General features: G+C 47.3%; 1 protein-coding gene across 1 annotated transcript in view; it reads right to left on the minus strand.

Annotated features, from left to right (window-relative positions):
• Positions 1–1,224, minus strand: part of LOC116054848 (astrotactin-2) — a 98,168-nt gene extending 96,944 nt beyond the window's left edge. The window contains exon 1 of the mRNA XM_031306566.2: positions 1,059–1,224. Coding sequence (XP_031162426.2) covers positions 1,059–1,204 — 146 coding nt within the window. The 5' untranslated portion in view covers positions 1,205–1,224. The remainder of the gene's footprint in view (positions 1–1,058) is intronic.
• Positions 1,225–17,226: the final 16,002 nt, after the last annotated feature.

The raw sequence follows: 17,226 nt of genomic DNA on the forward strand, positions 1-17,226 counted from the left end.
AAGTTATATTGCAAAATTGTGACTCGTGGACTAATTGATATTGTAAAGCATCAATAGGATACATAATTATTAGGGCTGTCAATCGATTAATCACATGATTGTCGATAATGTGTATCTTAATCGCAAATTAATCGCACATTTTGTATCTGTTCTAAATGTATTTAGAAGGAGTTATAGGATATTTTTCAAGTTTTTAATGCTCTTATCAACATTGGAGCAAACACATATGCTTACTTTATGCAAATGTTTATTATTATTGCAACAATCCAAAACAATGACAAATACTGTCTAGAATATTCTCCAGAATAACCTCAAATATACTGTATGTTAAAAAAAAATACTGAACGCATAATATGGCAAACTCAAGCCCATCAAGCAACAGATGGGCATATTGACCTGAATGCACCTGAACACAATGAAGTGTCCCACTTCACACTTCTAGAGGTTAACTAAGAGGGGGAGTAGGGGTCTCTGCATCAGCATATTCTTGGCCAGCAAGTGGTATTTGAGACTCGATGTACCCTGGTACCCTCAATTCACATCGACAGTACATGCAAATAACTTCAGCCTTGTCGAGAGAACCATCTGGAAGGGCTTTGGAAACTGAACTTGCCATTCAAAAGACCCTTTTCTTTATCCATTTCTGCTCAAGGTTTGTTTCTGCTAGTCATCCACAACGTAACTGTTGCATCGCTTCCTGATTTCCCAAACTACGGAGCCGCCCAAGGCCCAAATCACAGGACGCGAATGCGTGGCGTTAAAAGGAATTTGCATTAACCCATTATTATCACGGTAATTTTGACAGCCCTAGTGATTACATTAAAACAATAAATTTTTTTATGTACTCTTGGGCAAATGTCTTTCATCACATATAGATGTGATTCTGTGATTACACACTGGTAATTTTACATTTGCATATCTCATTTCCTTCATGCGAGTATTTGCCTGAGGAAGAATTTCTTGATTAGAAAATCCCTCACGAAACCTATTTCACGAGGAAGCTTTATTTTCAGCCTGCAAACACCTTTGAATTTCTTTTTTCTGTTAGTTATTCTCACCCGCAAAACATGAGCACGTTGCTGGAACTGGGGTCATCTTCAAGGGGCACGAGCTGCTGGAGACACAGCTGTTCACAGCCTCCATTGAAACCATCCGTGCAGTCAATGCCCCTAGAGTAGTCATAGCAACCTGAGCCATCTTTCATTGGCCTCAGCCCCTCAGGACACTGCAAGAAAAGAGAGACGGAGAAAGAAGGAGAGGTGGTGGGAGGGAGATGTGGAGAGGGGGTGAGGAAAACGGCATAAATTAGGGAGAGGGAAGAAGAGAGTAAGGCGCAGAGGTCAGCGTGGGCATTTTAATCAGGATCAGGTGGCACCAGGGAGACAAAGATAGTAAGATGGAAAAGATAAGAGAGGAGAAGTGGGCAGTGGGATTTTGAGAAAGTAGAATGAATGATGGCAATTATGTTATTTAAAAGGATACAGAAAACATGGAGGTCTTTTATGTGATTAAAGATATGAAACAGTGAAAACTGGCAGCTTGGAGACATCCTTACAGCTCATCTCACTACTTGAGGTCTGTGTTTGTTTTTTTCCTGCCAGACACAACTCCACATGTGTTATGCTTTCCTGGTGGGACTCCACACTGACTGGTGGAAAAGAGTGGCGGGGGACTTCCATCGGAGGAGATTAGAGATGTCTACACCTTCCCCAGGCCACCAAGGGGTATATATAACCCCCCAGCTATAGTTTATTTAGAGAATATACTGTAGATCCAAGATGAAACTGACAGAAGGGAAATTAAAAATCTGTCTGCTACTTCAGCACCATGGACAGCACCAAGGATCTATCAATACACAGCAGTTATTTACTCTGATATTACTCAGAGCCATGGTTGGGGCCATAGACTAACTGGCACACACCTCAGTCAGATAAAGGATCAATGAGTCAGGCGGACTAGACTAACATATTCAACTAAACAACCCCTCTGCCCTGGCACTCTCACTGCTACTAGGGGATGTAGAGGGAGGAAGGTGGGTTAAAAAGAAGCATGCATTTTGGTCATTTTGCTAACAAGTGGGATGGCATCCACCCTCAAATCACCTTCTCAGTACAAGCAATGAAAAGGAATTTAGTGCGCAGGGAATTGTCCATTCCAAATTGGAAATAAAAATGGAAACAATTAACTTAAAAAAGGGAAGTACTGTAAATGTGTGGTGTTAGATAATATAAGCATAGGGGCTTTAATGAGCAGACATATCTCAATTTTATACTCAGAACCTCAACATGAGGGTGTTGGTTTGAAATCAGTTTTGGTAAAATCAGCGGTGAAGGTCAGTTGACTTAAAAATAAAATAAAATCGCTGGATCACTGTCTGTGACCTAGCAGGAAGTTACTGATATCACAGGTGATCATTCTGTTAGAGTTTCAGTTAAAGTTCATGAATTAGTTTTAGTTTAACGCTCAGTTTAGCAGTGATAACCAGCAACCTCCGCACACAACAAATCCCATGTACCCAAGCATACACACAAATCTGAAGGGGAACACTGGGTCCAATATCCAAACTTCAGATTGTCTAATTTATGGTACAGCATTAAATTTAAGAAGTGTTTTTTTAATGAATTATATTTTTCCCCTAAGAAATACTAATTAAGCATGAATGCAACAACAACAGATGCATAATCTATAACAAAGCTGGACTCAAAAATTAAATTTTTAATAACTTGTAGACTTAATAGCCTACTGTTCATGATTTGGGTTGCATTATCCATCTCTAAACAAAAGATTGTTACGCAATTAAAACAAAGAGGTTACAATTGATTAACTTTTCTGCTGGCTCAGCTTATGTGTTAGAGGAAGGCAAAAATGCTGTTTATAATTTTTTTTAAATAATATTGATATTATATAATATTATAATAATTATTTATTATCCTTAAAAAAGCAAACAGCATATTATTTAGTAACTTATAGAATGCAGTATTAACATTGATCAAATACTTTATGACTGTATTGTTTTAATATGATCAAGGATATTTTATTGACACTGACAAGAGCAACGTGTTTCGCTTAGCGCTTCATCAATCTCATTCAGTGATTTTATGGTATTGTTGGTGTCAGTGTAATATTACAGGTACTGCTTTAAGTAATACTGTCAGATGATCTCAAAATAAAGGGAAGAATGTTTACCAGGCCATCATGATCAGTGGTAATGCACTACTAGAAACCTCAGACGGTAGCCTCAGACTGCAAAATATTCATAACAAAGCTACATGAAATGTATTGCACTAATGAGAGATTCAGTTTCTTTGCATTTTAAAACATTGCTTTGCAGTGTTATTGGGTCAGTTTACCACCAACAAACTGGAGGCCAAACAATTATATCTAGAAGATATGTTAAAGTGTGGTTGATGGTGCAGTATAGGATCTTAAACGAAAAAAGAAAAGATAACTGTGTACAGAGAAGTATTATGCCACATCCAGAAATACATATCTCCCCTTGCAAGAGCATCAGAGATTCACAGTTTTGTATCGTGTCATTGCTGAAACTGTCATGATATATATTGTATGCGACTAAGTGAGACAGTAGCTGCTGGAAAACAGCACTTATTTATTATTCACTTGAAAGGTAGAGATGGATGCATATACAGTAATTGATACTATTATTTACGTTTATAGTCATTATGGAAAAATGCTCATATTTGAATATTTGATGGGTATTTTATGCTGAGACTACAATCCAACACTCAAATTTAAATATTCAGACATCCGCAACATGCTGAAAATGTGTAGTTTTTTAACAAACAACACATCACATTTCAGAGCTACAAGAGCTGCTGTAATTTCTCCGTTGTGAGTATTGATGTAATGGTTCTGTTGTTAGAAAATAAAGACTGCAAGAGACTGAAAGTATTTCACAGTTTGCAGAGCACTGTACACCACTTTTAACTTCAAATCCCCAAACCCAAGTTACGACTTTCTTCATCCACACATCCATCCACCTATTTGAGAAGGTCAGAACTTTTTTTTGCCTGCTAACCAGGTTTGATGCTTAGGGTTGTGAAGGGAAGATATAGCAAATAAGGCCTTCAGACGTTAATCTCCCGTTAGTCTATATCCTTGACGTTACACTTCCGTGATTGTTCTGTTGCTGCCGGAAAATCTGCCGGATTTCACTCATTTAGGCCGGATATCCGTTGCCTTGGGCTTCCTTTGTGTTGGCATTTTGAACTCTGGTCGATATACAAGGACTATGGTTAACCTTTTCTCAAATCTCTGCAAGGTAAATCCAGACAGCTAGCCAGACTATCTGTCCAATTTGAGTTTTCTGTTGCACGACTAAAATAACTTTTAAACGTACACGTTGCACCAAAACAAAGTTCTTTCCGAGCCTATTTTGCAGTGGCACCGTGGCTTTTCTCCAGTGCTTAGCACCACCCAAGATGATTGTGATTGGTTTAAAGAAATGCCAATAAACCAGAGCATGTTTTCCTCCCATCCCCGAATGCTATGTGAATAGCCAGACTCTCCTCCAGCGCACTTTGGAGGACGGTCTGGCAAAGCGAGGCTAATCTCCTGTAGACAAGCTGCTGCCGATTGTGTCTCATGTGTGTTAATGTGTTAATTTTAACACATTATGTTAGTTAGTTAGTTAGTTTCCATTCATTCCTTTCTTTCATTCATTTATACTTAGTCTGATTTAGTATTGTATATAGTGTGTTTATAAAGAACCTGATTATGTAAGTTTGTGATGAAATATTATTAAGCTGCTGTACACCGAGAATTTGAACTCAGATCGCTGTAGCAGATCGTACATTCAATTTAATGAGACTGAAAAGGCATCGTTATCTGCTTCTCGTTATCGAGATGGTGCCGCAAATCCATTTATTTCTTTAAAACCTTAAAAAACTTTAGCTGATAACCACATAGAATGCAGGCATTCTATGATATATTAAATATGAATTAATGTCAATGAATTAAGTACCCATATACGCTACACTGAGATACAAAGAGAGGATTGAAGCAGAGCTTAATAATGGGAGAGATGTTTGGAAAAGCATGAAACTTATTACTGCAGCCAGGACAAGAGAAATATAACGTCAGTTCTAGTTCCATTCAAGCTACTATATGCGTATGGGAGTTAGGTGGAAAAAAAACCCACTATTTTGTAGCGTTTCCAAATTTCTGCCAGATAAATTGTAGGGAGAGCTATGGACTCGATATCTCTTACTGGGTGCTTGGAACTTGTGTAAAGCATGCGTGTGCATGCTTTCTCTACTCTACCACCAACAAAAAATTTAACTGAAGAGCACACTACTGCTAATTGTGAAACCTCCAAAGCCTTAAATGCCCTCAGAGCACCAGCTGCTCTTCAGTTATCAAGGCTTTTTTGTGAAAAACATCAAGCATAAGATTTGAATGCAGATAGGATAAATGGAGAGAGAAAACGTACAGTAGATGAGATGATTATGTTTTTTGACATTTGGAAGACCCTCACCCCATGTCAGACTTTAATTTATAGGATACTCTGCATTTATTTTCACCTCATGGATGTTTTCCACTATATTGTATACACTCACAATTGCCAAACAATTATGGGATGGATATATCCTGACTCAGTATCAGCTTAGTCAAAGGTGCATGAAGGTTCAGACTAGTGTACTAACTCAGAGGGTGAAATTCCCCGACGATCCGGACACGCTGTTCACGGTGCAAGGAGCTGAGGATTTCACCAGACGTACCGGGGTGAAGACTAAACTCTGCGCTGGTATTAGACCTACTGACCAAGATACTAACACCGGAGCGACAAGTCCACCAGGAGACACTTTGGCACCTAACTCTGAACACACGGAAGATACCATGGCAGTTGCTCAGACACAAATTGACACGCTGATCAGGCTGTTGCAGCAGCCTCAACAGCAGCAGCAACCTCAACAGCAGCAGCCTCAACAGCAGCAGCCTCAGCCATATCAAGAGTCACACGCACAGCTACAACCCCTACAGAGTTTAATGTACTTGGCCCCGTTGCTCCAACAGCTCAACCAAACTCAAGCCCAAAACATGTGGAATTATCAGCAGCAGCAGCAGCAGCAGCAGCAGCAGCAGCAGCAGCAGACCGCGCTGGAGACATTCCCCCGGCAGACTCCTGCAGAAAACCCGTTTCAGTACGGGACTCTGACCGATGAACAGAGGAGGACGATAGCCATGGAGTATAACCGGGAGGAATCTGAGCGACAGGCAGCGTCGCAGAAAGAGCACGAGAGGATGCTCGATTCAATCAAGGCCAGCATAAGGGACGTGATACTAGAACAACAGCGCAGCTCCACGTCGACAGAGTCCTCGTCGACAGAGTCCTCGTCGACAGAGTCCTTGTCCAATCGATCCAATATGGACACGTTGCAGAGTTTGGCCAAGGGCACCCCCTATAAGCGTGTGCGCACCAAGGACGAGCGGGAGCCCGTGGGCATCTCGCAATTGATGAGCGAATTGCGTGAGCTCACAAAGCAGATCTCAAAGCATGGAACTAGCCACCCGGACGAGGAGTATAACGGCGAAGTGGTCACAATGGACACCGAAGACGGTCCTGGGCCCACACCGTCAACTTCCAACAACCAGCAGCCCACTGAGCAGCAGTCCAACACAGCCGTGACGAACAAACAACAGGCTGGATACTTGGTACCCTCGGGTACAGGCAGCTCTCATACAACTTCTACAGCCGTGGAAGAGTTCATCTCAGCGGTTGTCGCAAAGGTGGTGTGAGGAGCGTGCTTGTTGTGGACCTTGTGTAACGCATGTGGTGATATAATATGTACAGTATTAAATAAAGTCTTACAGATGCACCCAAGTGTCAACGTGTTTCCTTTAAGGTATCCTTATGCAGGCACCGTGTTATCGAGTGTTTACGGGTAATCAAGCGAGCCACTAACGACACACATGTCACTGTAAACTACGCTGATCGCCGAGACTCCACTGCCGATCACCATGTCACAAAAGTCGATCTGCTTCATGCTCAATGAAGAAGGCGTGAGAGTGCAATCGCGGGGGAATGCTATTACCGGGATACACCTGGTGACCGATGAGCACTGCGATAACGACGTAGTAACATCGGGGTCCACCGGGTACAGGGGACAATGGAACAACATGGCCTTGGGTAATCTTTACTTCAAGCACATATCCTCCGATCTGATCTCCTCGACTACCAAACACAGTCCTCGAGTTGGCGACGTGTGTGTCAGACTCATGGACGTCTTCACTCGATCGGAAGAATACTCAACGCTTGTGGACTTGTACAACACGTACATTGTCACCGGTAGCGCTCAGATGGCCAGGAGGTGTATAGACAGCTACACCGGCTCCAAGGAGCTGTACATACCCGCGATCCCTATCCACACGTTTGTACACGAGTGGAACAGATCGCTCCGACAGTTCCACGACATGATTGGGCAGGAGAATCCAAATGACCACAGGACCGCGAAGCGGCGGCGTCTGACCGTGGTTTCCAACGTGACAGAACTTGCTCTCAAGAAAGTGCCCATCGCCAGTGACCATTTGTGGTTCGTGCTACACTCTATTGTGTCAAGGCCGTGCCTGGTCAAGCAGGTGCTACAACTTGTGGGTGCTATCTCGTCGACTTCGGGCCAGGTCTACCGCACAGGCGAAGTCGAAAACGTGACAATTCCACGCAACGTCGACACGTGTGCTGTGAAATTGTACCTGATAGCAAAATCTGTACCTGCGAGGGGGAACAATGTCACCGTGCTGGGAGACGAAGCCGGTGTGACACTAGGTCTGATATGGGTTTCTACCGAAGATGAACTGTACGATCACCTGAGAAACAGCCGAAACTGCTCCTACGTGCATATCGGCACGGAGTCCGGGAACACCTTCAGGTGCGCCGGGTTCTGTGAGTGGCGCTATTACAACCACACCGTGTTCAAAAGGATGGTTAGAATCGGACATGAGACCGTGTCAAAGTATGCTAGTTCGGGTCTGGCCGGTGACACGGGAGACTCGGCTAGACTGGTACACCAAGCTTAGTGGTCCGAGTTCTTTTGTATACACCAAAACAACTAAAATACCACATATCACTGTACGCAGTTACCCAGCAGTTACGGACATGTTACCCAGAAAGTGTGTACCCGATGGGGACCTGATCCTCTACCAAGCCTCCCCGAACAGGACTATGATGACCACAAACGTTCACCCCCTGTACCTTCCACCCGTGGTGTGTTGGCTCAATCGGACCCATGTGCAAGTTCTGCGTGTCAGGAGTGTACTGGTCAACCTGGTCAAGGTTATCTCGATCGCGCTAGTGTCTGTCACCCTCTTTGTGCACATACTCAGACTGTGGAACCTGTTTGCGTGGGGATTACTGGGCGCCCTGTGGTCTCTTATGGTGTGCATCACACTGATCGGAGGTGCCTTCGTGGGCATGCTGAGCGCGGTGGGTCGAAGCGCTCGCAGTGACACCAGAGCGATCGCTGATCCCATGGCCACTGTGTCCATATCCCAGAAACTCATCATGTTCATCTTCTTCTTAGTCACGTATATTTACACCTGGCTATACTACAGATTCTGCGGCAGCACGGAGCTCATTGTCTCACGGTTTGAATGTTCAGACAGACGAGGTGCATGTCTGTTACCAATTTTAAGATGGACTACGTTCGTGTTTGTCTGGATTAACACAATCGGCTTCGTCAGACTAGTTCGATCCAATTGAACGCATGACACTACGCCAAGGGGCTCGGTTGCACTTTCTCTCACTTTCCATCGTCTGTCTCTGCTACAATCTAGCACTATGGGGTCTAATAGAAGGAAACTTTGTCTGGCTCTCTGGCTATAAGGTTATGTTCTTGCTCGCGGCGGTCAAATCCTTAACGTCGTATGTGTGCCTGGAACTGAACACACTACTCGAGAGAACCAGACAGTTGCAGTGTTCGGCCCTGGCGACCACGTGCAAAGGCGAGGTGCTTGCTATGTACAGGGAGGAAAAACTGTCTGCCTCTAACAGTGTCCAGGAGCGCTATAGCAAGACAGCTTTTGGACATGATGAGCAGATACAATTTACCCCTCACGACCAGTACAACCTGGCTCCCGTATTCTGGTGCAGCCTCATGACAGTCATGGTCCTCTACAACACGGCACATCTTGCTCTAGTTCCCCTGTCTTACACATCACCTCTATTATTCGGTACACCTGCTTACGTGCTGTACTGGGGAGCCATGAGAACAACCTGGATCATGTTACGATGAAAAGTATTACGTTCTGTGGTATTAAGGAAAGATGCAAGTCGGCTACATGGCAAAGGAAATCTATCGATCTACGCCAGCCCCAAACCCGACTCAAAGACAAGGTGAATTCGCTACACTGGCGAACCGTCTGGAACAAGGTATTACTGTAATCCTATGCACACTGGTCTTATTGAACATCGGCCTCTGGTTTGCTAGACTGTGTTTTCATGCCAGCTCCTTAGTTGAGTGACAAGTGTGAAAACTCACTCGACACTTTTGGGCTGCGATGGATGATCTCGACGATAACTGGTGGCTGAACCTTCTCAACGTGAAGGCAGATAAACAAAAACATCAAGGCCTGTGCGGACATCGACCTGACTGGTGGCTCGAGATGGGAGACGCTCATTGCCCAAAGAGCATCAGCGAACAGGATTTTGATCAATGGTGTATGACTTTAGGGCAAGAAGAGAAAAGTGTGACCTTTTATTTTATTACAAAGCACACATGTTGTACACAAACCAACGCAGATCCCCGATCAAACGACCGTTCACAAAAGCCATCTGTTCATATTGAGCTGAGCCATGAATCTGTCGCCGGTCTTGATTGTGCTGTTATTATAACCTTCGCAGGCTCGAACCACCTGTCCTCCTGCGAAGCCTTGCAAACTTTCGACAATACTCATTGCATGTCCGACCACAGTCCTTAAAAACCTTTTGACACTCTCGTCCTCCACGATGGTGCCGATGGCCATTAGGTTGAAGTCCTCGTCTCCACAGCATGAGCGGCCTCGTGTCTTACATCATCACTGACGTTGTGATAACCGGCCCCGTTGGCCACGAGCGTCATCATTGACAGTATACTTTGGGGTGTGTAAGGTGAAATTAGGTTAAACACGTCAAAGTCGTCCTCTTGCTTGATAGACTGTATCACCTCTTCAACGGGGTCGCCACCATACGCACAATTCACTTTTCTAGTAGCCAGTAGTCCTCCCCAGATGCCATTGTTCACCGACATGTTGTAACCTTTGTCGCCGATCACCTCAAGTTGAGCATTTACATCGTTTTGGTTGGGGAGCTGCACTGTGAAACGATCTCCCTGAGTCAAAGAGTCGCGTCCCGTGTTGATCAGCTCCACTTCGTACAGGTGCGGGGTGTACAGGAAAGGTCTATGGGCAATAGTACTGCGCCGGTCGCAGACCGCAACCTCTTTCAGGTTCCTGATCAGGTCCGCGCTCAGCCCGTGTAGAGTAGGCACGTACACATCCGCATCTTTGACAAAGTGAAACAGGCCAGCGGGTAGGTAGTTCTTACCCGACTCGTATTTGTAGCACCCGTAAGGCACGTCCACAGTCCTGGTCCGACGGTCGGTCAGAGTATGGGTGTACGTGCGGATCGGTTGGTATAGTCTCGTGGACGACATAGCTGATGATGCTCAATGTGGCAGTTGAAGTTTGCTGAATTGTCTCGGACGATGTGCTAGTACGGCGAATTCTTGGTCAGCTGCAAAACAGGAACCTCTCTGCTTCACGTGGCTCTCGACAGATTGGAGAGTGTGATACGTTGGGCTGCGTGAGGACGAGCGTCGCTGCTGTCACCAGTTCCAGGAGGATGGGAGCTCCTCTCATCTACGATCATGACAACTCCGAGGCCGAGGCTAAGCTCTTTGACAGTACGCACGCGTCTTATTTCTACAAGGCGGCGTGTCTGGATATCGAGACTGTGTTTGATCCGTCGTATCGGGATGTGTCCCTGCGATGCAAGACTTTCGCCCACAGGGCCCCCTACTGCACAGAGCAAATGATCAACGACATGACAGAGTACAGGAATAAGCTGGTTTGCGCGCTAAACACGGCCAGGGAACGATTGCCCACACAGAATAAACACGTCTCCATCCCCGCTCTGGCGCCTGACATGCCAGGTCAGCAGCACGAGATAACTTGCATTTCTCTCGTGATCCTCAGGTCCCATGTACCCAAGACCTCACGCGAGCACCACAGGAAGGTGCTGATAGTGCTCTACAACAAATGCAAGGTAACACGCAACCCAGAAGTAGACCACGAACTGGCCACCGGCGCGGGCATAAGCGATGTCAAAAGGATTTCGGTCTGCCCGTGCTCCGGTGAACTCGCGCTCCTTGAGAGATTGATCGACGTGCTGGACAAGTGTGGCATAGAACTACTCTACGTGTACAACGCAGAGTTTGATGTCAGGGTGATTGAGCAGCGTGTGCATTTCTACGCAGAATCAAACTACGCAAAGTCCCGCGACCTAGCCACGCAGAAACGAGCCAAAACGCTATTGGAAAACTGGTACGGGCTCTTTGTGACCAGGGCACTGACCGTGGACACGGTGGCGCCTTTCTTCCAGTTTGAAAATGTACGCTATCTGGACATGTACGAGCAGATGCTCAAGAGCTTAGGTTCGGAGTTGCTGGACGGTGCCGTGACAGAGTACAAGCTCCACAAGGCATACGTGCACATCGGAAGGTTCAACAAAGAGAAGGCGAAGCTGGGCCACTTCAAGATGAACAGCTGCGGTATGAACATCGTAGATTTGTACAGGATGGCAGGGACCAGAGACATCAAGTTTGCATGCACCAGCATGAAGTTGAACGACGTGGCCCCCTTTGTCATTGCCAAGGCCAGGAGGCTACATGGAAAGCCCCCGAAGGACACGAGAAAGCTTCACAAGCTGGCAGACGTCAGTTACTCTAGAATGGACGAGATGATCAACAGTGGGGGGAAGAGTCTCTTTGCCGTGCTTGTCTACAACTTAGTGGACTCGCAGTTGTGCGCCAGGCTGGCCAAGGTCCTGAAGCCCGTGTCGGCACTCTTCCACCGATGTAGGACCACTCTCAACATAGATGTCGTGGTACACGGAAGAGGGGATCTGTTTGGCGGCTTCGTGCAGAGCATTCACTCTGTCCAGATCCCTCAGCTCAAAATTACCCTCGACACTCTCAGAGTCAAAGCGGGACCCGCGGGTGTGCAACTAAGAAGCCGCACGCGATGGAATCCCGAGTTCCAGGCCGACGACGGTGTCAAGTGGAAGGGGGGAGCTGTGTGCGACCCTCTCACGGGCCTCCACTACTCGGGACCTGGAATGGGCCTGGAACTAGCGTTCGACTTTGCCAGCATGTACCCGTCCATAATGTGCGCGCTCAACATCTCGCCCGAGACCACAATTCCCTGGCCGCCCGTAGACTTCCCCCACGATCTATCGGGTTGGGTGTGTTACAACTGGGAGGCCGAGGGCTTCGAGTACGCCTCGCTCATTCTCAAGTACGACCAGGCCCAAGGTTGCTTTGTCCGCGCGCCGGCCATATTCTCTTCCTCGGTCGAGTACTATCTCAACCAGCGAGCCGAGTTCAAGAGGAAGCTCAAGGACCCCGAGATCGGCGAGGCCGAGCGAGTGTACTGCAAGACGCTTGAAGGAGAGTGTAAAGTCCTGGCCAACTCCTTCTACGGAACGGCTCCGCATCCCTGTGGGCCGCTCATATCCGGCCACGGTAGGCAACAGATTTCTGTGGTAAACAGCTGCGTGTCTACCTTTTACAAGCACCGTTGCCCCGTTGTCTATGGAGACACTGACAGCGTTATGGTCTCAGTTGGACACGGACCAGGGGACCAGGCTGAGAGCCAAGTGGCCGACGTTGACATCACAGGAGATGAAGATCCGCTCGCTCAGAAGCCTGAGAATGAACTCCTCGAGACCTTCGCCGGCAAGGCCCGCGTGGCTTTGGGTGACAAGTTTAGGCGGGCCGGCGAGCAGGTGCCTGCCTTTCTGGACTACGTGCACAGCGCATTGGTGGAGGACACGCTCACAAGGATGTACATGATAGGCAGCGGTAACAAGCACCAAAAGCTAGAGAGAGACCCCAAGGGCACGTTCACTAAGGAAGGCTACCCTGTGTACGTGACTGAAGTACCTGGCTCTCGAGAACGTTTGGACGTCACGGGACCCTTCGTCAAAGACAGGAGAGTCAAGCTGGAATACGAAAACAGTTGCTCCATATACTGTCACGTCGCCAAGAAGACCTACGTGGCTCTCACTCACAACCTCGACGACAAGGGCGATCCATCGTCCCTCTCCGTTAAGGTCAGGGGATTGTCAGCCTTCAAAAGTGTGCGCTCGCCTTGCGACTCCGCGGTCACGGAGACCTTCATAGCGTGTGTCATCAGGGGAGACTGTATCAAGCTTCACACGGACCAAGTGTCATGTTTTTCCACCTGCCCCTGGCACAAGCTCAATCCGGGAGATGTCATCTTGTACCTGGAGCGGGAACCCCGCGTGGATTATCTCGGCCAGTGGTTAGAGCTACATCGAGCTAGCTCATTTCTCACTGAGTACTGTGTCAAAGACGTTGTAACGCTGCAGTTGGACTCGGGTTTCTCAGCAGTCTCTACGACACTCGTCCCCTTGCAGGCAAACGAGTCTGGATCGCCCGGGGGGCTAACTGTGAGAATGTTGTACAAAGACGGGTATTGCATGAACCACATGTTCTCGAGCAAACAAGGCATACTCCGAGACCTGCTGATGTGCAAAGCGGCTGAACTCATCGCGTCAAAGATGGGAGCCGGGTTCTTTCCTTGGAGTAGCCTCATCAAATCGTCAAAGAACAAGCACTTTAGTCGAGTAACCCTGGACCGCTTAAAAGTGGCCAATTCCAGTGTAAAAACCTCATACGTGGAAATTGTAAAGACCTGGCTAAAGCGCATCACGGGACTCTCTGTGAAGCCCGTCGAGGTCATTGAGTATCACAAGTGCAACCCGTGCGAGGCCGCTTTCTACAGATACCCGGTGAACCTGCAGGCTAACACAGGGTGTATCACGGCCATGTTCGGAGGTTCGCTCATGTGCGAGGCCAGGTGTTCCAAATCTGGAAAGGTCTCTGACACAGAGCAGGGTTGCGGGAGCGAATCAGAGCACAAAGTCCTGGACGAGTGTCACGAACAGAACCAGAACGCTCCCTCGTCTCACACGGAACTCGTATCCCACCCGTACCAGCCGTTCAACAAGTGTTACGGAAACTCCAGGGTGTTGATTGCTCACTGTGCAGACCGCACGTTGGTCAATTGTTCGGGGAAGCTGGTGGCTCACTGCATCATAGACTACTGCCTGCCCCGCTACATGTACAGTTCCGCGCTGGGGCCCGCTAGCCTGGATGACTGTAAAGAACACCTGCTTGCGTCAATCAACTCTGTCAGACAGAGGTTGAACAGGGCAACCGTGGCTTTCAACGCGCTGATGAACAACTGCCCTGAACACATGATACCCGTGCACGGAACTCGTGAGTTGGAGCACCTGAGGATAAACAGGGAGAACGTGACTCGTCTCCCGGGTGAGAAACTCGAGGCCTGTCTCAAGGTGATCACAGAGGACATGTCACTAAGGCCCGACGTTGTCTACAAGAACCTGAGCGCTCAGCTTGGAAAGAAACTCGCCGAAGCCATATCTCAAGGCACAGTGTCCATGCGAGACGCGGACGACACGTCACATCTCCCCTGTTCGGAAGCCTCTATATCGCTCTCGCTGCCCACGGCCATACTCGCAGACGCGGGGATCGCTTCCTCCGCCGGTAGGCTTTCCATAGCCAGAAGCGAGCTATGCGAGAGGCCTTTAGTGGATCTGGCCGGCGTCCTGTACCAGACCGTAATCATGTTGCAGATACACACTCCCGATGCCTTTAGCTCAGCGACTGCGATCTACCCCGAGTCTGTTCTCTGTATCATGCCCTATTCATGTGCGGACGCACACCTCATGCGAACATGGATCGAGGCCTTCAGGGGGAAAAAGTGGCTCAAACCCACGCTAGTCAAGCTCGGCAAAAGGAAGCGGCCTGTCGACTACAACTACAGGGAGGTCACGTATCATTGCACAGGCTGTAAAAACTTCTACATGGACCTGTTTGCCAACAACATTCCAGGTCACAAGCTTCTAGAATTGGTTTACGGACAGGACAAGAGGCGAAAGATAGGACAGTGTGTCAGCGAAACACCGTGGTGCTCTTGATCTTCTCTCGCCACATGACCCCTTTTCTTCAACGTGTATTGAGATACAGATCCAAAAATGCTGTGTTAATCCAAAAACTCTAACCCCTAACCGTGGCAATTATACGCTCCTCGCAACGTGAACCATACTCAGTCAAGATGTCTTTCAGTCAAAGTGAGTACGTTGTATCCCACACCATGACCAATGCCAGTAAGCCCCATCAGCCTGTCATTTTAAAAGTGGACCTGTGTGGCCTCATATCCATCGGTGAGTGCAGCACTCTGTTTGTGGTTGACAAGATGAACCTTACGGCATACAAACAAGGCACCGTGGAAAAAATACCAGTCAAGTTCGCTATTGTGAACGACACCGACAACAGGATCCTGACCAGCGAGCCGGGCAGGCTTTCCTCAAAGTGGAATGTCAACATTGACTGTGGATCGCGTATGAAGATAGCGGGCACCGACACTGAACCTTTCCGTCGTACCCTACCTGTGTACGATGAAGAAAACAGGCAGGCCCTCGTCAATGTATTGGCCTTCATGATGTCAGAAAGCCTCTGGGCCTCGGACAAGGCGCAAGGTGCTTTCGACCTCCTCGTCGAGTCTACCCGAGGAGAATATGCATTCACGTGCCAACGGTGTTTGCAGATCGGCGTTGCCTGCGTCAAAAAAGAGCCCCCGAGTGAACTGCCGTCATTCTCCTTCCCGTCGTGTCCAGATGGCTATGTGTGCATACCTTCCCCACAAGCCTTTCCTGACAAAGACTACGACGCTCTCCGGAATCTCCTAACTCTCTTGAGATCCGCTTCCATGGACAACCTTGACATTGTAACACGAATCAGTGAGGAGATATCCACCGACCCAGCCTTGGAAGAGCTTGAGTGTACATATGGCCATCAAACACACGTACACAAGAGGACCATAGAAATCCCATACACGGTGGTGAAATACATCAGCACCCTGTACCAGACCATGAGCGAGTACGCAGACAACTTCGCCATAGTGGACCGTAATAGGCACTACATCAAAGTCTTGATCGAGAGCCCTTTGGAGAACATAGGTGAAGTCACCGGCTCTGTGTCCCTAACCAAAATCTACGGATCAACTCTCCTTGACATTTACAACAAACTCATTCATGGCCTCCACAATTCCGAGGTGCGTGAGGAACAACAACTCGACAGCGTTGTCAACATTACACAGTTGAGCCCTGACGTGTTGATCAGGAGAACACAGTTGGCTTTTGTGTTGAATAATCATATGTCATTAAAGGATTGGTCTCGCTTCTACTATGGGTGAAATGTGCAAGCTGAATACATGTAAATAAAAAAACAATACAAACAAATGGTCATTCACTGTCTTTACCGGGTGCAATATGCATGCTGAGAACATGTAAATAAACACAATACAAACGAATGGTCATTCACTGTCTTTAATGGGGGAAATGTGCAAGCTCAGTACACACATTGCAATGTGAATAAAGACAACAGAAATGAATTTTACATCACTGGGTATAACAAAGCAATGCCGATGCACACATTTGGGTGTGAAATAGACATGTCAAGGGTTCTATGTTCACGGGTTAGGGTTGGGGTTAGGAGTCGTTCACCCTAGCTTGGTCACTGGTGGACAGATATGATTTGAGGTTTGTGTGACTACAGTGAACCACTATAAGGCCATCCTACCCCGAATACAAACACTGAACGAATCTAAAATGATTGGCTCGACAAACGAGATAGCCTCTGTGTAGCGCATATGATTATGTTCGCCACGCTTAATGTGTGAGTATTATACATTACTTAAAACTGACTCAACTCACTACTCGTGCCACCACTCGTGACACTAAAAATGTCAGAGGATAGCGGCATAGAAACAGACCACGGTGGTCTTAGCCAGGTGAGATCAGTATTGTCAGTTAACACAATTTGTCAGGTTAAAGTCATCAATTTACGCTAACCACAGCTGTACTCTACTCAACAGGCGTCTACCATAACCCTGGACCGCACTGTA

The sequence above is a fragment of the Sander lucioperca genome, chromosome 14 (assembly GCF_008315115.2).
Source record: "Sander lucioperca isolate FBNREF2018 chromosome 14, SLUC_FBN_1.2, whole genome shotgun sequence".
NCBI classification, from domain to species: Eukaryota; Metazoa; Chordata; class Actinopteri; order Perciformes; family Percidae; genus Sander; species Sander lucioperca.